The sequence below is a fragment of the Mixophyes fleayi genome, chromosome 1, assembly GCF_038048845.1.
Source record: "Mixophyes fleayi isolate aMixFle1 chromosome 1, aMixFle1.hap1, whole genome shotgun sequence".
Lineage (NCBI taxonomy): Eukaryota > Metazoa > Chordata > Amphibia > Anura > Limnodynastidae > Mixophyes > Mixophyes fleayi.
In genome coordinates, this window is record NC_134402.1 from 55,271,906 (window position 1) to 55,294,753 (window position 22,848).

The 22,848-nt window shown below is 37.8% G+C and overlaps 1 protein-coding gene across 2 annotated transcripts in view; it reads right to left on the minus strand.

Moving 5' to 3' along the window:
* Positions 1–237: 237 nt before the first annotated feature.
* The window catches only part of ARAP2 (ArfGAP with RhoGAP domain, ankyrin repeat and PH domain 2), a 227,216-nt gene continuing 204,605 nt past the window's right edge, over positions 238–22,848 (minus strand). The window contains exons 29-33 of one of the 2 annotated variants that reach the window (XM_075194768.1): positions 20,521–20,603; positions 12,128–12,163; positions 8,819–8,882; positions 4,277–4,402; positions 238–880 (exon numbers count right to left, since the gene is read on the minus strand). In XM_075194768.1, coding sequence (XP_075050869.1) covers positions 545–880; positions 4,277–4,402; positions 8,819–8,882; positions 12,128–12,163; positions 20,521–20,603 — 645 coding nt within the window. In that variant the 3' untranslated portion in view covers positions 238–544. Of the gene's footprint in view, positions 881–3,032; positions 3,951–4,276; positions 4,403–8,818; positions 8,883–12,127; positions 12,164–20,520; positions 20,604–22,848 lie in introns of those variants that run through there. The other variant, XM_075194769.1, reaches the window with a different exon arrangement.

Below are 22,848 nucleotides of genomic sequence, written 5' to 3' on the forward strand. Positions count from 1 at the left end.
GGAGACCTATTGGAGTCTCAAGTATGGTCTCACTTGGTAAAATAAATAACATGAATACATGAAAGTCTGGAAAAAAAACATTATACCATTGCTGCTGGTCCTATAATTAGTTCAACAAAGTACCCTTATAAAGTATACCAAAACTCAGGAGAATTAGGGAATAACATGTTGCTGTTTTAAGGTGTTGCATTAACTGCATGAAAGCAATTTAGAAAAACTGTAATTTTTGCGATATAATGCACATAAAATAAAAATATATTTATTCCACTTTGCTGCCATAATAAATCCACATATCTTCACTCATATTTGCTTAGACTTTGAAATAATAAAGTTTTTCTTGGCGTAGCCAATGCAGGATAATATGCATACATTGATCAAGTCATTAAGCTGCAAAAGGGTTATTTTTAACATTAAAATAAACACATACATAAGTAAATTAAAAAAGAAATGACTCTTAAAATTATAAAAATTCCCTCCTTTCCTACAAACATATTTCACAGTCATTTTTATTTATTATTACATTTAAAATTCATTTGTATTATGCTCATTCAATCCTGTCTTTATTGCTTTTGCGAATAACCAGGTTTAGCTCCTTGATAACATTCTGGGGCAGTTGTGTGTTTGAAGACAGCTCTTTGTTCAGCTGATCAGCAGGATTGTGTAGTCTCTTGACATCCATTGTGTGTATTTCTCTTGTGTCACCGCTATAATTCTTAGGACTGTCAAGGTCAGCCAAACTGTAGTGTTTCTTTTGGTTAGTAAGCCTTTCTTCTTCTTTACAACTGAAAACATCCACCATCATAGACAGCCTCTGCTGTACTGTGTTGTTGAGTTCTTCCTTCGATGCTGCATGCTTCAGTTTTCTTATTGTTTTCTCAGACTTTGAATTGATAAAAAAGAAAACATAAAATATATTGTCTATACAGTACACAAGCACAAAGACAACAAACCTTAGACAAACAGGTCACACTAATAAAATATTGTTAATACACTCAGATCTGGATAATGTTAGGGTTAATCACGAAGCTTAGAAGATGGTTTTTATCTTCCTAGAGCCGACTTACCGAAAAAAAATGTACGTCAAATTTGATGTTAGTTTACTACAAATTTGCACCTTTTTCAGCAAACTTAGTAAATAGCCCCCCTACGGTAAAGCCAAATCTACATAATTGCTCATCACCACAGAGATGCAATTGATTTCTGTTATCAGCAGTAAATACAATTCGATTTATCTATGGGCAGCAATTGGCACAGCATGGCTGTGATGAAGGGGCACTGTGGGATCATAAGGAGGCACAGCGTGGTAATGATGAAGGGGAACAGTAGTATGTGTGTGGTGGCAAAGGGGGCTTGTGGTAATGTGTGATCACACAGGGGGCTTGTGGTAATGTGTGTAATGACACCGGGGGCTTGTGACAATGTGTGTGTGTGATGGCACAGGGGGCTTGTGGCAGTGTGTGTGTAATGGCACAGGGGGCTTGTGGCAGTGTGTGTGTGTGTGTGTGTGTGTGTGTGTGTGTGTGTAATGGCACAGGGGGCTTGTGGCAGTGTGTGTGTGTGTGTGATGGCACAGAGGGCTTGTGTGTGTGTGTGTTGACACAGGGGGCTTGTGGCAGTGTGTGTGTGTGATGGCACAGGGGGCTTGTGGCAGTGTGTGTGTGTGTGTGTGTGTGATGGCAGAGGTGGCTTGTGGCAGTGTGTGTGTGTGATGGCACAGGGGGCTTGTGGCAGTGTGTCTAGGCTGCCTTGTGCTTTGCAGCACTAGAAAGCCCTCTGGGGGCATGACCATGCCCACATCATGACATGACCACGCCCCCTGCCCCGCTACTGGGCATGTTGACAAAGTTGTTTAATAGTCCCATATTGCATAGAATTTAAATTACTATATTTTACAGTCTTAATTTTCTTTTGACAGTGTGTAGTAGAGACTTATATACGATTTACACTACATTATGACAACTCACTTTTCAGCAGAATTTCAAAGGCAAAACTTATCTGCCTTTGTTAGCTTTATGAATTAAATAACTAAAAATATAGCGAATAACCAATTTGCTGAATGCCATAGATGGATTTAATTAAAACTAGTAAGTCTGTTCTAGTGATCAAAATAGTTCAATCAAAAGCCATTTCAATTGTTTATTTGTTTCTTTAGGTTAGCATCTACCAATGTTGTGATTTTTTATTATTATATTTAGTTATAAATATATAATGTAAATATTATCAATCAAAAGAAACCAAGGTAGACAAAAGTTGGAGGTGAGGAGATTATTAAATAACAGGTTCCAATTTATTTGCCATCCTCTTGAAGAATAGCTTTTTAGGCCATGTAAATATTTTAACTTCCAAAATATAAACTAGTAACTGTGAGGACTCATATTTTAGAGTTATCAACCTATATCAACTGTGCACAAATACACACACTCTTATTGAGCCTTCTATTTTAATGTATAGGAAGCGTTGATCTCTAATAAATACTTATCAGTGCCCCACAAAAAAATGGGAAAACTAACAATGCTGACATTCCTCTCCTTACAAAATATTTAGCAGGACTTCTATGGCATATAATGCTCCCTCTGTCATTATTAATCACACCTCCTGGTGACTGAATGTGTGACATCGGCACTAGGAATGGTTGCTCAGCAACATAAGGCTGGAATGACCTGATCAGCATCTGTGGGGTGAGAAAGTGATTTCCATGGACTCAAGAGACGGAGGGGAGAAGATCCATTTGACCAGAGGTGGAACTTTGCGAGCTGTGGGCCCCGAAGCAGGGGGCTTGTGGAAATGTGTGTGTGTGATGGCACAGGGGGCTTGTGGCAGTGTGTGCACGTGATGGCACAGGGGGCATGTGGCAGTGTGTGTGCGTGATGGCACAGGGGGCTTGTGTAAGTGTGTCTGTGTGATGGCACAGGGGGCTTGTGGCAGTGTGTGTGCGTGATGGCACAGTGGGCTTGTGGCAATGTAGTGTGTGTGAGGTAGGTGGTGTCTAATGAATGGTTGCTATTTTGTTTGTGGGGTGATGGTGAGACAATTTAATAGTGGGAACTATTAATTTAAGATAGGGTAGTTTGGGGGCTATTGAATGTGGGGTTGAGTTTGGAGAGAATGAAGTCTCTTTATTAAATGTGACTATGAACTATTTAATGACAGTGAAGATTGTGGGAAATAGGTATATTTATGAAATGCAAATACTATTAATTAATTGCTAGGGCTGTTTGGAGAGAGGGAAATAGGTTTATTTATTAAATTGGCATAGCATTATTTTAATGTTGGGGCTGGTGGAAGGTCTAATTTTTACTTGTGGGTGCTATTGATTTAACGCCAGGGCTGGTTTGAATTTTCTAAATCTACCCATTTTGTTTTCCAAATAGGTTTCCTAACATTCCAGTATCCAGACAAGCTGCAACTAAAGAAACCAGCAGCCACAGGTGGTGAAAGTGACAAGAACAGGAAGGTAAGAGCAGGACAGTCTGTGAAATCTTGTGATTCTAGTGGAACAATCCCAAATTTTGGTGACTGTTCTGCCCAATGTAAGGGGCAGGCCAAGACTGTGAACTCTTTATGCACACACTGCATTCTTTATATACTACACTGTGGTGCTAGATGTCCTGAAAATCAGGAGTGCTGGGACATATGTCAAGCTCCGGCGAGCGGGCACTGCACCCTTGTGCCAATGGTGTACACAACAATGCAGGTTTTTTTCTGTAGGAGGGTGGCAATTGATTTTCACCTGCTAGCCACGCCCCAATGGTGCATAGCCACGCCCCCAAGCATATGAACACCTCCATCTTTGCACCGCCGCATTTTTTGCAATGCTCAACTATAAGGGAGGCCCCCTGAAAGTTGTTGTACCGGAGCCTTAAATTCCCTTTGGCAGCCCTGACCAGAACACTTATCTTCAGTTTATAAGTACACACCTTTGTCCTTTGTGGAGACTAAAATAAGCACCACTGCAATGAAAACAAGAATAAGCATGCTGCCTGAATACCATATTCCTAAAATATAATACATAAGTATTTGCTTGACCCAACAAGTAATTATTAAAGCTGTTGACCTGGACAAAATCAGAATTATGTTAATCATTTTTTTCACACAAGAGCTACTTATCATCCTCTGTGAACCAGTCTACTGTTTAATCTATGAGCACTTAATTAATATTATTATCCCCACTAAACTATATATGCAGCATAATTTAGTGTATTTCTGTTACAAAGCCCATAATTACTCAGACAAAGCACTGGAATAAAGGCTTGAATATGCTAAACTGCAGGCTCACCATAGGCATGTGCTTAGCTTCAGCGGTGTCCGTCTCTGGTTTCCCACGAAAAAATTCTCTTATCTGTAGATTTGTAGCTGTTAGAATTTTTTCATTTCTTTTTCTTGGAAATAAATCCCCTGCATACTGTAGGGTGCAATGTGTTTACATATTATTACATTGTTTTAAACAAAAGTGTACCGTGTAAATTAAACGTTGTCAACTATAATAAGTATCAACTGCTATAATGCATGTCTTGAAAGAGGTGTGCAGTGATATTGTATTTTACCATGAATATTACTGACCCCAAGTAAGTTTCCATTAGGCTCTGTTCTGTACTATAAGGATAAATATGCATCCATATTTATTATATATATCAAAAAAGATAAATTATTCCAAAGCAAATCTAATAACGTTGTTAATAAAGTGATGCAAACATATGTCCACAAGGTGAAAACACCCATAATTTAAACCAAACTGATATATTACTTGCTGCACTTGAAATTAGCTCCACTAGTTATAAGGAGACAATCTGAGATCAAGTTTTAGATGGTAGCAAAATGAAGGAATTTGTTTTAAAATGTTCTTAACTCAAACAATCAGCAGTAGTTGCCTTGATGGTCTTATAATTGTTAAAAAGGACAATATTTATACACAAAACTTATGTCACTCTACGCTGGAAAAGTATGAATTCTTAAACTGTCAACCAGTGGCAGAAGCGGGAAGTCTAATGTGTCACTGGTCTTCACCAAGGAACCCCCACAAGGGAGTTTTGGCTCCACTGCATGGTGACACTCAGATCACGGCTCTCTGCCCAGATTCCAGGCATGACAGGTTGGTATATTGGAACCCACGAGAGGCTCAGATCAAGCCGGGTTGTAAACGGGCTGGTACAGAATCAGCAGGTGATTAGAATGGTCAGGATCACAAACAAAGGTTCATAAAATAGGAATCAAGCCAGTGAACACAAGGAATCTTAATGGAGGAAAAAAAAGAGAGTTGGAGTAAAGGAGACCTAATACTCTGACACCATGCTGTGCACAGAGCAGGCTTTAAATAGTGTATGAAATTCGAATTGGGTGAGGAATGTGACATCAACATTAACATGACCACAGTTTCAAAAGAGGTGCACCACTGCACTCCCGTCACTAGGAGGAGCAGCTCTTTGGAAAGAAGCGACTGCCTGACGCTGGACCCCTGATTCAGAAGCAGTATCAGAACCTGAACACATTAAGTGGGCCTGTGTATCCGGGACTGCATGAGTGACGAGAAAAATGCCATTAAGGTTGCCCTTGGGAACACCCATGACTGCCGTATGCTAAAGCTAAAAACTGCTCCAGAATCTGTAATTTATATATCTGTCATATTAAAAGACCATACCTCCCAACGGTCCTGATTTCAGCGAGACAGTCCTGATTTCTAGGCTCTCTCGCTGTCGGGGACTGGTTTTAATTGCCTATGGGAATTTTAGGGGGAAGGAAGATATCTAATAGCAACCTAGTGCTTTGCAGCACTAGGCAGCCCTCTGGGGGCATGACCATGCCCACATCATGACATGACCACGCCCTCTTCCCCGATACTGGCCATGTTGACATGTTGGGAGATATGAAAGACAAAAAGGAGTATCTGTACTGATCTATTTAGCATATGTACTTCAAAATAAATGTAGTTTACTTTCACAAAAACAATTCTATTTTTCTTGACAAAGTTGTTTAATAGTCCCATATTGCATAGAATTTAAATTAATATATTTTGCAGTTTTAATTTTCTTTTGACAGTGTGTAGTAGAGACATATATACGATTTACACTACATTATGACAACTCACTCTTCAGCAGAATTTCAAAGGAAAAACTTATCTGCCTTTGTTAGCTTTATGAATTAAATAACTAAAAATATAGCGAATAACCAATTTGCTGAATGCCATAGATTCATTTAATTAAAACTAGTAAGTCTATTATAGTGAGATAAATAGGTGAATCAAAAGCCTTTTCAATTGTTTATTTGTTTCTTTAGCTTAGCATCTACTAATGTTGTGATTTTTTATTATTATATTTAGTTATAAAGGTGAAATATATTCCACAGCTGTAAATATTATCAATCAATTTAATTGCCATCCTCTTGAACAATAGCCCTTTAGGCCAGGTAAATATTTTAATTTTCAAAATATAAACTAATAAATGTGATGACTCATATTTTAGAGTTATCAACCTTTATCAACTGTGCACAAATACTCTTATTGAGCCTTCAATTTTAAATGTATAGGAAGCGTTCATCTCTAGTGAATACTTATCAGTGCACCACAAAAAAATGGGAAAACTAACAATGTTGACTGTCCTCTCCTTACAAAATATTTAGCAGGACTTCTATGGCATATAATTCTCCCTCTGTCATTATTAATCACACCTCCGGTGACTGAATGTGTGACCTCTGCACTAGGACCCAGAGTAGACACACCAGGAATGGCTGCTTAGCAACATAAGACTGGTATGACCTGATCAGCATCTGTGGGGTGTGAAAGTGACAGCCAGGGACTCAGAGACAGAGGGGAGAAGGTCCCAGGGACCAGAGGTGGAACTAGCAATCTGTGGGCCCCCGGGGCAGGGAGGTGGGGAAGAGGGAACCAGAGCCCCCAACATTTGCATCTACCATACAGCGGGCCTCATTATCTCCATGGGTCCCAGAGCACTGCACCTACAGCACCAAAGGTAGTTCCACCACTGCCATCAAATGGTTACCTTGGTAACATGCAGAAATTACCATGCCACTTTATGGTAATTTCTGCATGTTACCAAGGTAAACATTTGATTACAGTTACTTTTAGTGTCCAGATGCATCCATCAATTGTTGAATGCCACCTTGAAATAATTGTGGGCAATATCTTTTGTAAAAGTAAAATATCTATTTTAAGGGTAAGACTAGGGCACACAACCATTTTCAGTGCATGCTCCTGAGAAACCCAATGTTTGTGCACAATATTTGCCTGCCCATAGCAGGGAAAGCAAGCGCCTACCTTTACATAAGCAATGATAAGCAGAAGAATAAGCAAGAGATGGCTGTATGAAAGCACTTATATGGCATTAGTCAGAATGGAATTGAGTTTTCGTCCAAAAAGCTGGGACCATAAAGACGCTTTTTCACTTAGATATGTGCTTTACAAGCTCACTTTTGCACTGTTATTTTCTGCACTAGCACAGTTGGAGAAGCAAGCACATACCTCAGACTTTAAGAAATAAGATTAGCCAACAGTAGCTAACAACACAGCTACTATTAAGTCATTGTCACGGTTAAATGCAGGAACACAGCTAGGAGCCACGAATATTGTGAAAAACACTATGTTTATTTGCAGAAGTGTACAAATAGCAGGTAATCATGAGTTTGTAGTAAATACCAGGTGCAAAGCTGATGCAGGAAGCAGGAGGTCATATGATTTGCAGAAAACACCAGGTACACAGCTGATGCAGGGAAGCAGGAGGTATGGAGAGATCCCAAGCAGCAAGTACCCAGAAGCATACCAGAAGGCAGGAACAACAAGTAACAACAGGATGTGACAACAATAACCAGCATGTATGCTGGGAGTGACAGGTATAAATAGGGGAAACACCCAGGTGCAAGGAATAATTAGTGTAGCACGGTTAACTCCTAAAGCACAAGTAGCAGGCACAATAGCAACACCTCTGGTGATCAGAGGTACTGCTGCTAACACATACAATGAAACACAAATAATAAAGTCCAGGAGGCAGGAGCTGCCAATACAAATCAGCAAGCTGTAAGCAGGTCGTTACAGTCATGATGTAAAATAAAAGATCATAAACTAAATGACATAAAATATTAAAGTTGATAATGGAGAACTTTTTAGTGTCTTCCTGGCAAAAATGAAATAAAACAAAATGTAAAAAGCAGAAAAAGTAATAAGCTATCTTTAAAAAATGGTGAATGAAAAAAAAAATATCGCATTAGGATCATTTTGAATGTTTACACATCTGTGGCCCCAAAGCAGTAATAGTGATATGCGTAAAAACATGTTTTTTTGAATAAATAATAATAATTTTTCACAGTGCTGCTAATTGTAAAGTACTTTTTGTATCATCAACTTTATTATATTACATAATAAAACTGTACACATGATTCTCATAATAAATTTTAATTGATGTATCTGGATGTCCACAAATTTATAATGATGAGATAATCAAGATAAAAAATCAAAGTACAAATTTATCTAATATGAAAACTTGCAGACAAATACACACTAAAATCAAAACTAATCTGTATTTTGTCTTAGGTGTATCTATAATGTTTTGTTTTTTTCAATTACTTTAACTTTGCAGGAATACTTAATTAGTATTCCTGAGACTGGATATAAATTTTATTGGTCATGATTGAATTCCATCCAAATTTTATGCACGACGCTTTAATGCCCCAATCATAAAATCATTCCTAACAGTTTGATTTGTGTCTCTTCAATAACAAGTTTATGGTTGTATAATATATCTAGAAAGAAAAATGTGTGTCTTTAAAATCACTGAAATATGTTTATGCATTGATCTATCTGCCATCACTTTACCTGTGCATTGAGAATACTGATTAACCACTCCATTTGTGCTTCTTTTGTATCGCAACAGAGATACCTTAAAAAAAGATACATACATTTACAAGTAAAAATATGAAAAAAAATAAAAAATAGTAGTAATAGCCATGTAATACAGCAATTGTTTATTATGATCACTGTATATACTATACAATAAAATATCTAAGCATTTCTGCAAATACCCTTTATAATCAATGAGTTCTGATGTCAGATTTCATTGATTATAAAGAATTTCTACATGCTCCTTAAGGAAGCAACTGACATGAAAACGCAACAAGAGCAAAAGTGAGTTGTTTTAAAGTACACTTTTTAACGTTGTTGTTCTAGATTTTGTTTAACATTTGTCTGCTCTGAAATAATTAATTTAGAATTTTTATTAAAGACCACTGTTAGGCTTAGTGTTATTTCTAGGGGGTATATTTACTAAACTGCATGTTTGAAAAAGTGGAGATATTGCCTATAGCAACCAATCAGAATCTAGCTGTCATTTTGTAGAATGTACTTAATAAATGGACAGATATAATCTGATTGGTTGTTGTAGACAACATCTCCACTGTTTTATATCTGCAGTTTAGTAACTATAGCCACAGGACTGAAGTGAGTAGTTTAAAAAAACATCAGTAGTTTGGAAGCAGAAGTATTTATAGGTCTATAGTATTTTTGTTTTTGTAGACCTGTTTGGGTTATTGCAGAGCAATGGCTGTTTGGAATTTTTGTTTTGTGCAACATTCTGGAGATATAAGAACTGTCCAACTTTTATGTATTTCTCTTATTAATCTCTCCGTATGTAGTTCTCCCATTAATCACACAATATTTTCAGGAACTGCTTGCAACGTGTTATGAAGTCGTGATAAAGAAGATACAAGTCATACAATTAGATGAAGCTCCCAGAAGGTGTAGAATAATCATAAAAAATTTCTGCTCCACATCACATCTCCGAAAAACAACTTCCCCAATCTGCTTTCCCCAAACAGATTATATAATATAACTGTGAAGTAAAGTGTAATTTATCATCAAAATCACAATACCAGACAGTGCCATGACAGCTATTTCTCCTTAAGATCTTTAAACAAAACCATTAGGCATATATGTCTTTATACAATCTGTACATTACACTCATTTCCAGTCCTACTAATGGTGTATTACACCCATCCCGACTCTTCAACAGGACATTGTCTTTATTTATAAACATCTCAGCCTGGATGGTAAATTGTAATTGCCCCTGATATTGCACATGTAATAAATTTTCCTCTACTCCAGTCATACCTCATACTTGCTTTGTTTTGCAGAAGCTGTTACAGACCCTGAATATACATGAATCATGGTGATACACACATTCCACTAACTGTACTTTCTCTTACTACTCAAAGTTCCTTATCACAGATCGATCTAATGATAGTTGCTGCAACTATTATTCAAATGGTTTGTTAAAGCATTTACTTACCCAGATCACTGTGTGATCACTCCCCAATTACAACCATTAATCAAAATAAAGGATGGTAGTGGATCCAGGGAGAAATAGGAATGCAATATTGGGTCAAGAGGGATTTTTTTAATTTCCCAATTTAAACAGATTGGTGTTGCTTCATTTGGATCAATTTCAAATATAAGGGAGGGATCACAGGAGATCCAAAATAGGTTGAACTGGTGTCTTTTTTCAACCTCATCTACTATGTAGGTATGTAAGTACGTTAGGCTGTAGGCTACAAAATAAATTTTAAAAACTTGGCCGCCTCTCCCCCCAAAATCCAATCCAGTCAGTGCTACCAACCTAGGCTGGTACTGGGGAAATCGTGTGGGACAAAAATCACGGTGTCCTCCTAAAGTTGCCAATACCAGCACTAGGCTATGCCAGGCAGTGGCATTATAGCAGGGAGAACTGCAGCGTGGGGTCTTCCTGTCATGAAAAATGGAAGTATTAAGAATTTTGTCCAAGATGTGCTACGGGTCACAACATGCCCAGATTGCCATTAAGTGGTTGGGCATTGTAGTACTACAAGTACAGACATGCCCATGCCAGGATATGCTGGCACTTGGTAAACCACAAATCCCAGCATGAACTAGGAACTGCTGGGAACTGTAGTGTGCCAGAGAAAATGTTAATAATACACCCACACTTGACAAAATAATTTAATTGAAATAAAAACTCCCTTACACATCCCTCATTCCCCCTCTCTTCATTAGCTCAGCTATATCCAGGCTAGCACCGATGGCATCTTCAAGTACAGATTCATGTCTTGGTAAAATGCAAAACCATAATACCTCCACTATTATGGCCTCTAGCCACAAATGAGCTCAAATAGTTCAGTCCATTAAATTTGTAACTGGGGGATTTCCTTATTTTTAGGGTGGCACAGTGGCCCAATGGTTATTCCACTGCATTATCTGTGTGTAGGTTTTGTGTTCTCCCCATATGTCTGTGGGTTTCCTTGGAGTGTTCTGGTTTCCTCCCACACTATAAAAACATATAAGTAGGTTAATGCGCTTCTAAAATGGAACTCTGTGTGTGTGTGTGTGTGTGTGTGTATGTGCATGTGCGTGTGTGTGTGTGTGTATGTGTATGTATGTGTGCGTATGTGTGTATGTGTGTATGGTAGAGAATTTAGACTGTAAGCCCCAATGGGGTAGAGAATTATATGAATTATTCAAAATTCTCTGTAAAGCGATGTGTGATATGTAGGTGCTATATAAATAAAGGCTAATAGAGTTAATAAATTCTCTTTGTTGCATATTCAGCACTGCATAATGGCATGGTGCTGTACAAACAAAAGATAATAAAAAATAGTGACAGCTGTCAAATGCATTTGCAATGCAGATATTAAATGTGTGATGTTTGGTTGATATGCTGCTTTACAGTAAGCAGTAGTGTGTTGTCTAATTGTAAAACTGCTGCATTGTTCTTAAGTAAAACGCAGTTTAATTTTGCCTGAGTAATTAAATGAGATTGAAATCTCTGGCCACATTACAATTTAATAATGATTGACTGGGAGTCTCTGCAGCAGGCTCATATGCTACCTGGGGTGCTCTCTTCAGATAGGTAAGCCCTGCTGTTGCAGCTCCAATCACAATAAATATTACAACACAATCACTGGTTTCTACTCCACATAACAGGACAAGTTGTGAAGCAATGTATGGTTAGTTATTCATGTTTATTCTGTATTTTTCTTACAGGTTTGTTTTTCTAATTCTAATCTCTCTTCATTTATGCTTTGTTTGTAGTAAATTCACATTTTTAAAAAAAAAAAAAAAATCATGCTGTAAAGTATTTTCAAAGTTTAGACTCACCATTGATGTTTTTCAAAACAAATGGTTAAGCCAAAGCTGTAACAAATAAAAGATAATGAAATCATTGTGGAAATAAAGATTAAAATACACAAAACTAACAGGAGAACATTAATTACATTCTGATTAAACTTAATCACTCCCATAACATTTTTCCACACCGTACCTAATTTTATCAACTTTGCATTTCACCAAAATATTAATAGTCTATGTATATATCTAATCTACAAATGCTACTTAAAGTATTAAAAGCAAACGCTGTATTAATGCCCTGTTCTGGAGCAGACTGCAAATTAAACATCCCCTGCATAAAAACAGCAGTACAAGTGGCTGAACAGTGATAGGAATTTTCTTGCATTTATTCATATTTTAAACACCTATAATCCAACCACGACACTTGCCTTTGAGTACCGGCCCCAAGTTAATGTAGTATTACAGCAAAACTCAAAGAATTAGTAGCTAAAAAACTCAGTGAACTTTAGATTTCTGTACATTTTTAAATGTTAAATTGATTGACTGTAACTTTTTGACTGCTTATTCATATTTACGTTTGGGGTACTTCTCCATGTATGTAAACAGTTTTGGACATTTTATTTTAATGAAAATATATTGTACTGGCATTTTTAACAGTAGCTACATTTTGTCATGCGGACCTTTATATTTTTTAAATACACTATATGATCCATTTGCAATAAAAAAAATTCCTTGCATACAATGGGCCTGATTCAATAAGGTACTCAAAATGAACGTTTTGTGTTAGTTTATAAAAATGCACATAAATTGGGCATACGCATGTCCGTATTCAACTACAGGAACATCTCTTGTTGAATTCTGCCTATACGGCGCTTGCCATGGGCAGAGAGACCCAATACACCGTAGGAAACTTACAATACATATACACAAAATGGTATTCAATTATTGACACCTGTTAATAATATGATCATTAATGAAAAAACAGTAAAAACAAACAAAAATATTAATTCCCCCCCTCATGAAATACATTCATCATGGTGTTATTATTAATAAAATGCATTTTTATAATTTCCCATTTGCAAACACATTTGCTAGCATGCATACGTGCCCGTCATCACTAGCAATAGGCTACACCTGTCCTGGAGCAAATGACAGAAAAACACGTACCTTAGACATGCCCAAAGTCTGAATCCAATGCTGCAGTGTGTACTCGAGCTGGGCACACCCTTACTGTGCATTTACTACATGCATACATGGCCGCCGAGAGGGGGGGGGAGCGGGTACTAATTACCCGGGCCCGGGCATGCCAGGGGGCCCGGCCCGGGCTCTCACTGTTCAGGTTTTTTTTTCTTGTTTTTTTTTTAAACTTACTTTATTTTCCTTTTGTTTTTTTGCACGGGGTGGTTGCGGCGGTTCGGGGCTCCGCCCCTTCATTGGTGGGGGGGGGGAGCAGCGTTGTAAAAAAAAAAAAAAAAAAAAAGATACTTACAAAATAGCGGCGCCGGCGGCCCCTCCTCCTTCCTCTCTGCTTTGTTTACACTGACTGCCGGGCGTGGCGTCATCAAGTCACCCCCGGCAGTCAGTGAGGAGCAGGGCAGACAGGACCAAGACAGAAGAACAAAGACAGAAGACAGAAGACAGAAGAGAAGAGAAGAAAACAGCTAATACTAATGTAAGTAAAAAAAAAAAAAGGCACAGTGTGAGGAACAACGGTGGGGGGAGAGAGAGGCACAGTAATAAGAAAAAGAGGGGTACAGAGAGGCACAGTATTAAGAAAAAGAGGGGTACAGAGAGGCACAGTATTGATAAAAAGAGGGGTACAGAGAGGCACAGTATTGATAAAAAGAGGGGTACAGAGAGGCACAGTATTGAGAAAAAGAGGGGTACAGAGAGGCACAGTATTGAGAAAAAGAGGGGTACAGAGAGGCACAGTATTGATAAAAAGAGGGGTACAGAGAGGCACAGTATTGAGAAAAAGAGGGGTACAGAGAGGCACAGTATTGAGAAAAAGAGGGGTACAGAGAGGCACACGTATTGAGAAAAAGAGGGGTAAAGAGAGGCACAGTATTAAGAAAAAGAGGGGTACAGAGAGGCACACGTATTGAGAAAAAGAGGGGTACAGAGAGGCACAGTATTAAGAAAAAGAGGGGTACAGAGAGGCACAGTATTAAGAAAAAGGGGAAGGAGGCGCAGTATTAAGAAAAAGGGGAGAGAGAGCCACAGTATTAAGAAAAAGGGAGTAGAGAGAGGCGCAGTATTAAGAAAAAGGGGGTAGAAAGAGGCGCAGTATTAAGAAAAATGGGGTAGAGAGAGGCGCAGTATTAAGAAAAAGGGGGTAGAGAGAGGCGCAGTATTAAGAAAAAGGGGGTAGAGAGAGGCGCAGTATTAAGAAAAAGAGGGGTACATAGAGGCACAGCATGAGGAAAAAGGGGGAAAGAGAGGCACAGTATGAGGGAAAAAAGGGGGGGCAGCAGAAAGGCACAGAGTGATGGAGAGGGGGAACAAGATGGCACAGTGATGGAGAGTAGGGGCAGCATGGCACAGTGATGGAGTGGGGGGGGGCAGGATGGCACAGTGATGGAGTGGGGGGGTAGGAGGGCACAGTGATGAAAGAGTTTAAGATGGGGTGGTTTGGGGGCTACTGAATGTGGGGGACATTGAGGTCTCTTTATTAAATGTGCCTATGAATTATTTAATGGCAGTGATGGTTGCGGGAAATAGGTATATTTCTGAAATGTAAATACTATTAATTTATTGCTGGGGCTGTTTGTAGGGAGGGAAATAGTATTCACATTTAATAAATAAACCTATTATTTTAATATTGGGGCTGGAGGAAGGCCTAATTGTTAATCGTGGGTGCTATTGATTTAACGCTGGTGCTGGCTGTAATTTTTTAGAAGAACCCATTTTTTTTCCAAATAGGACCCCAACATTCCAGGTTCCTGCCAAGCCGCAGCTAAGGAAACCTGCAGCCACAGTTGGTGAAAGTGAGAAGAACAGGTAGGACAGAGCAGGAGAGTGTGAGAAATATTGTGATTCTAGTGGGACAATCCCAATTTTTGGTAACACAGCAATGCAAGTTTTTTTTCTGTAAGAGGGTTTCCTAGGCACGCCAAGTGATTCATAGCTATGCCCCCAATTGTATGACCACGCCCACATGTGTGTGTGGTCGTACAATTATGGTCGTGGCCATACAAATTTTTAGTGGCGCCCCAAAAAAATTTGGTGTTTTTTTTTTTTTTTTTTTTTAGCCGGACCAAAATATGTTGGTGCCGCAAATTTTTGCAAAAATTTTTTCATTCTCAGCTTTAAGGGGGGCCCCATGAAGTTGTTGTACCGGGGCCCTGAATTCCTCTTGGCAGCCCTGCATGCATACATCCCTTCCTCCTCCTCATTCCGCTTATGAAATCGCAGGCTTTCTAAAGTGTCCTTTGCAGATGAAGGTGAATTGCCTACACTTGCTTTCACTGGAGTATAGCTCATTTTTGGGCATGTGCAGTGCAATTTAAAGCTAAATACGGCACATATTGGCACTTTCGTTCCTTAATGGGTCAGGCCATGTGAACCATAATTGAGTAATGATGCAGTTTTCACAATAGGATCAGCTTTATTACTTGTGGTTACGGTATCATTAGAACTTAGCGCTGATACCATAGCTGCAAGAAAATGTTGTGCTAGTGATTAATGCTACTAATGCTTCAATTTTTAATACTTGACCCCTAAATATTTATGAACATTGCAAATAGCAGTTCTGAGTAAGATAACTTGAATTTTGGTAACAATTTTTTCTTTGAAAAACAACAATCGACAACACTGTGGCTGAGATTCAATAAACCAAAAGACTATTTATAAGGTTGTCAATACATTAAATGACATTAACAAAGCAATTTGAAATTATCTGAATTAAATGTGAAGTACTCATTAAAGTAATATCAGGACAAGAAAAGTAGGAATCCGATAAACAAAAACAGTAGAGAGATGCTGTAAATTAGTGCATCAGCAAAATCACCATAAAATACATTCCTACACAGGATAATCTTTAAATAATTTTGCTTGTGTGGGGAAAATGGCTTTCATTGCACTTCTCTGCTGCTGCAGAGCGTAAGATCTGGATATGAGCAATTTGGATTACTTGAAACCTGACATTGGGGATCCAAGTGAAACCGAGTCATGACTCAGTTTCTCCCACCAAACGATCTCAAAACCAGACAGGTAAAACGTCATTTGTCATTTCTGGCACTATGTATATATATATATATATATATATATATATATATATATATATATATATAGAGGAGGTTAGCTGCGGTGCTTTGGTAAAAAAGTAGCATTAAGGGTGAACTAGGGACATAAGAAAAAAATAGGAAAGCAATAGGGTCCTGTCATTATTCTAAAGCAGTTCTGTAGAGATTAGTCAGTTACAATAGTTTGCTGATCAATTGCTTTTAATTTCAATCTTAATACACTTTACACAGACTAGTGGCTATTGGTGGGTGTTAATGAATTGCATATATCTAATAGTACTAGACAGTATATACAGACTGAGTTGGATAGAAATAATTCTGAACTAACTGCTAGTATACTCTTTGAGGAAAACAGTGTTTTTGCTTTCAGACTATTTGCAGCAGAATCCAAAAACAAACAGATTTCTTTCTTTTAAACTTGAAAGTTTTAGAAAAAGTAATCTTGTGGGGCAGTGATAAGCGAAATAATTTAGAAAATAAACTGGGTGTTTGCTTGTGAGATTCAGCAACAGTTGCACCCCCCAAAAAAGGCTATATATGTTATTATATTCTAATCTTTTAAATTTTTCAATACTTTTATATTTTGGAAGGGTCATTCAGTGAAATCTATATTTAAAGAAGGCTGTTTCTGAGGTACAGCATGCAGCTGGACCCCCCGCCTCAGAAAAGCTATATATTCTAGTATTTTCTATTTTTCAATACTTGTCAATTTTGAAAGGGTCATTCAGTGAAATCTATTTTTATAAGAGGGTGTATGCATGTCAGTGTTTTAAATAAAATGTCATCTGCCGTGACACCAAATGAAGCAAGCCTATTTGATAAACTACACAACAAAAAAGGTTTAGAGTAAGGTGCAGGAGATAAAAATGTTGAAACACTACACACACACTAAATTTAGAACATTTCACAGCTTTTATCATAGAGAGTGAAGAGACAGTAACAATCAGATGTCATTAGATGGAAAGAGGCACCAGTATATATTTAGACAACTAGATACCCAGCTGTAAAGAGCGACGTAATTTGCTGTCACTGTATAAATAAATGATGATACTGAAAGTTGAAGGTGGCCTGCACCCATACTATAAAAAATTAAAGACTACGCACACAATACATTGGCAAAGCATTTATCGGTAGCCAAGGGCTTTCCTTACCTTGCCACTAAATAAATAAATGATGATGCTGAGAGAAAAAGGTGGCCTGCACCGATGCTAAAAAATAGACTACAGACACAATACATTTTTTGATGGCCAGAGCAGGGTTTTCCTAACCTTTCTATGCTTATATGCTCTGTGCTATAATGCTTCCCTGCTGAATCAAACCATGGGACTAGTATATATTTATGGAGAGGAAGTGCCGAAGAATCTTTCCCTTGGGGTAAACTTCGTCTAACCCTGGGGTAAAGAGGACTGCAGCGCAGGTAGTCCCCAAGACCCATGTATATAAATATGGAATGTATATTAATAGTATATTGATATGTTCTATTATTGTAAGTGTAGGGCAGCACAGTGGCCTAGTGGTTAGCACTTCTGCCTCACAGCACTGGGGTCATGAGTTCGATTCCTGACCATGGCCTTATCTGTGTGGACTTTGTATGTTCTCATTGTGTTTGCGTGGGTTTCCTCTGGGTGCTCTGGTTTCCTCCCACACTCCAAAAACATACTTGTAGGTTAATTGGCTGCTATCAAAATTGACCCTAGTCTATCTGTGTCTGTGTTTGAGTGTGTGTCTATATTAGGGAATTTAGACTGTAAGCTCCAATAGGGCAGGGATTGATGTGAATGAGTTCTCTGTACAGCGCTGCAGAATTAGTGGTGCTATATAAATAAATGATGATGATGATGAAATATGTAAAACAGACAGTTCAGATAGGCCAATAGTTGCCTTTCTAACCTTTTCCATGTAAGCATGTATAAAACTCACATTGATGCAGATTTGTTTTGACAATGCAATTGAAAGTCCACATTCTGAGAAATTAAGAAGACAGATTTTGGCTCTGACAAAGAACACATGTAGAGATGGAGATATGATAGCTGACGATTCAAGGTAAGTGATGGAGTTAGAGAACCGTATAGACTGATTAGAACACTTTTTAGAACTAAAACAACATCCACACCCAAAACAAGGGGGTCAGCACACATTTTCAAGTTTTATCCTGCTAATGCTAAATTTGCTTTGTGTGATAAACGCTTTCACTGCAATTTGGCCACCAAGGCTGGATACATTGACTTTCTCAGGTCAGGGCAAATTTGGGTGCTTTATATATTCATATAGTGCTGGACTTCCAGATAAATCTCCAGTAAGAAATCATTACACACCAAGTTCAACTTTAACCATGAACTAGTTGTGTTGCTGGAAAGGCATGATATAGAAGAATCAAGTTTGGATAAGGCAAACAACATAATTGAGTGCATGCCATTGTGGAGAAAAATGCCGCGTTGTGCTCAATCATATACACACGGTATGTGAGCAAGTGGATTCAGCACACATTGCTGCCCATGCATCCAGCATCATGCTGTGCATCTCTCTGAGACCTCCCTTCCTGAAGGATTGAATGATTACTGAAAGGGTTAAGATGGAGTCATTGAGGAATTTGTGGAAGATGTGAATGATTTGGAGAAGACTAAGGTTGATGAATGAAGAATTGGGAGAAGGTGGTATGTGTAAAGTTAAGGTGAAGTTGGAGCAGAGAAAGAATGAATAAAATGTAAGATTGAAATAATCATGATAGCAAAGCAAAATATTATTCTATTGGGCATAGCTACATCCAATAAGTGCTGCAGAGATTTATGTGTTTGGCACTGCTGGGTGCAGTATATTTAGTCCCTACACTTTATAATGGGCATGTACAATATGATATGTTTGAGTACTGTAAAATATAATGTGTTTGAGCACATTGGAGGTATAAGATGTTGATTCACTGCTAGATTTAAGTTACTGGGCACTGCTGGGGTACTGTTCAGTATGACGTGTTTGGACACTGCAAAGTATAATATCCAGCATATTATATACTGTATAAAGCTTGAACAATGAAAGGTAAGACATTCTTATCATTCTTGGGTAAAATGTGGGTTGATCATGACTGGGAAAGACATGCTGGTCATTTCTGGATATGATATGGTTGTCTTTTCATCCTTGGATTGGATATGATAAATTAGATGCAGATTTAAGTTCAATAAAAATTGTAAGTGCATGTATTTAAAAAACAGACTTCTGAGGTCAGTAGTGTTGTCTCAATGTATCATGTATCAATAAATTATATTATCATAGCTAAGGTCACCATCAGAATTAGTCCCGTTGGTAAACCACATGTAAATTCTATTTCCTTCAATTAAGAAAACAACTGTGTGATTAACGTCAACATCCACACACATTGAGAAATTATCTCAATTGTCATTTACTCCTTCTGTGCTAAGGATGAGAGGGACTCGTCCACAGCACATGCTTTAAAACTGCTAAGCATAAGTCCAGTTCGCCCTTAGCACTGCAGGAGTTCAAATGGCAGAAAAACTTACTTAAAAGTCCTCCATTGTGAGTTATTAATGGAGGGAATCTAGGAATAACATCATCACTCAGGGCCTGCAATGATGTCATCAAGCCCCAACCCCTCCCATCTGCTACACCACAGACAATTCTAAAGAGATAGGGATGGTGGGAGAGCATTAAAAGCACCTATCTCACCAGTCCTGGCACCTCCTCTTTTAAATGATACATCCTCTTAATAGCTATTGATTGGTGATCACCACAGAATAACACACTACACTATAGAAAGTGCTAAGAAGTTCAGAGATGGACAGATGGAATGCTCAGATCTTGCTGATCCTGTCTTAAATAAACACAGGGATATCCCCATTTAATGTGTTAGTCTAACCATATTATTACTAGTCATTTTATGCATATCATTCAAGATGTGCAAAATAGCATCAAGAAGGTAGATTTTATTAAGAATATTATGCATATAATTCTGCTTTTTGCTGTTTTGAAAAGATGTTAGATGCTAAACCAAGAACCACAAAGTGCTTTTTAAAAAAATAAAAATAAACACATTTGTTTTTAGTTCAAATATAATTTGTACTGATATTGATGTTGGAATGTGATCAGCCCTAAAAGTGAAAATATAGGCTCAGCACAGGGGTGAGAAATGATTCAGCCATGAGGGGGTTAAATGTTCGCCTTTCATACCTTGTTGGTGGTTTCATTTTCTTTTTGACTCCTATGTACAGCTTGCATGGTACCACAGGCAACACTTTTTCTGGCTTGATGTTCTGAGTTAAAGTAAATAAAATACTGTTAAATAGAAATAAGGAAAAGCATTTGGAACCAACAATTTCATATTTTAATCACTGTTGTAGTGATTTGCAGCCTTCAATGGAAGGGTTAAAACAAAACCTAACCTGTCAATTTTTAGTTAAATTGTTTTTATTGTGTCTTGTGCACTATGTAAGTGTTAGGGGAAAAAAAAAGGTCTATCTTCACGCTTCCTTTCTGCATCATATGTCTCGACAGCACTCACAAGTCAGGAAAGCTGAAAGACACAGCATCACTACATTTGCATACAACACTCTCTGTTCTCTTCAAGCTGAGGGAGCACAGAAAAGCTCAGTATAATATTACACTTAGATAGAATACTGGGCACTATGTAAATAACAAAATAACACTAGTCACACATGGGTCAATCCTTGCCAAAACAACAAGATTTGATTATTGTCGGTCATCTGGCTCTTCCATATATTGCATTTGATGTTGCCAGTAGCATATTTTTGCAGCTAAAGAAGCCAAACATACAACATCCAATCAGCGCAAAGAGCACAGTATAAATTTTCTTTGTAATAGTACTATTTCAATATAACATTTTTATATATTGAAAGTTCGTTAAAACAGAAAAATAAAGAAAGGGGATGAGGGGCAGGGAAGACTGAGGGAAGATAAAAAAGTTAGAGGGGAGATTCGACTATGGGTATTGAACTCTCACAAATGCATTAGACATAACACTGTAAACATATAATAAAGCAGCTTTAAAATAAAAAAAAAAGTATTGATCACATGGGAATAAAATTTACAAAAAAACCCTTTTTCTTTACTTTTGAGACACTTGAAACATAATTAATCCAAATCAAACAGTTATATATTTTTCCAGGACAGTATGTCCACTCCTCCATAAGATATATGTTTCTATCTGCTTAAATCAATCAATAGAAAGAGCTACAGCTTATTTCCCATAAATTAATATGAACTGTTTTGCTTCATATTAAAGAAGATATAGACATTTGCTGTTTATATGTTTTCATTGGGAACTGTTTAACAAGTAGGAGAAAAAATGTAGTGTTGTTCTGCATTGGTAATTCGGTGGTCTGTTTCATATAACAGATACAATTCAAAATAGTTTTTCATTTCTTAAGGGAAGGTTAGCATCTCAGATCCCTATGCCGTAAGCCATTCCTTGGTTGCCACCATTGTAACCAGTTGATACAATAATCTCATACAGCACACAGTGCATCAGATGAGATCAATACACTCTCTAAAGGTGTTTAAGGTTGTGTGTAAGGTTTAAAAACTGGTCTCAGTGGTGGAGTGGTTTTGTAATGTTTCAATTGCATAAGCGTCTAGAGAGTTCAAGGTTGTAGGGAAAAGGTATCTTTTTTTTGGGGGGGGGGGGGGAGTATGCTATTTTTTGAGATAATATGGTTTACCCTTAGTTGGCCATCTATGTGGCACTCTTAAAAATCAGTATGGGTAAGCTCCGGTGGAAATGTTGTATTATGGAGAACGTGAGAGGGGAGCAAACAGAAGTCACTCTACCACTATGCATCAGTTTTCACCAAACCTGCAATGTGAGATCAACTGTGGGTTGTGAGGAATTACATTGCTTAATTATGGTAGTTTATTAAAGAGCACATCAAGGTACAATTGTCTCAGCTATATTATTTGATTTCTCTTCAGACTTAAAAAATGTCTAAAAGTCAATTTGTATGAGCTACATAGTGTGAAATACATTCTGTTTTGAGATCTCATAGCCGACAATGGGGCTTATTTAAAGTTGAATGTACTAAAATATTTTTGCATAAGATAAGCATTCCTATGCTGCGCACGCAAACCAAAAATGCTTATGAATACGTCCAAATAGATATTTGTGCACATTGTTGACTTACATCCCCATGGTTCTTTAGAGGTGGAATTAGGGTTGGCAGGAGTGTACAGGAAGGGCATGTTCACATAATTGCATCACAATTAGACACAGACGCATCACCAGCTTTTCCTTTTAGGGGGTGTAACTCTTGCGGGTATCAGAGGGCTGGTGCAGCAATAAGCAATGATGATGACTATCTAGCCACTTCTGATGATGAATGACTGATCGATTATAGTACTTAAATAATTGCACCTATATTATATCATTATTTAATTGACATTTGCATTTGGACTAGGGCAGGAAAGGAGATTCCAATTTGATTGAAACTGTTAAACAACAGATGTAGAGGAGTATTTATTGGATTACATTTCATAGGGAAAATG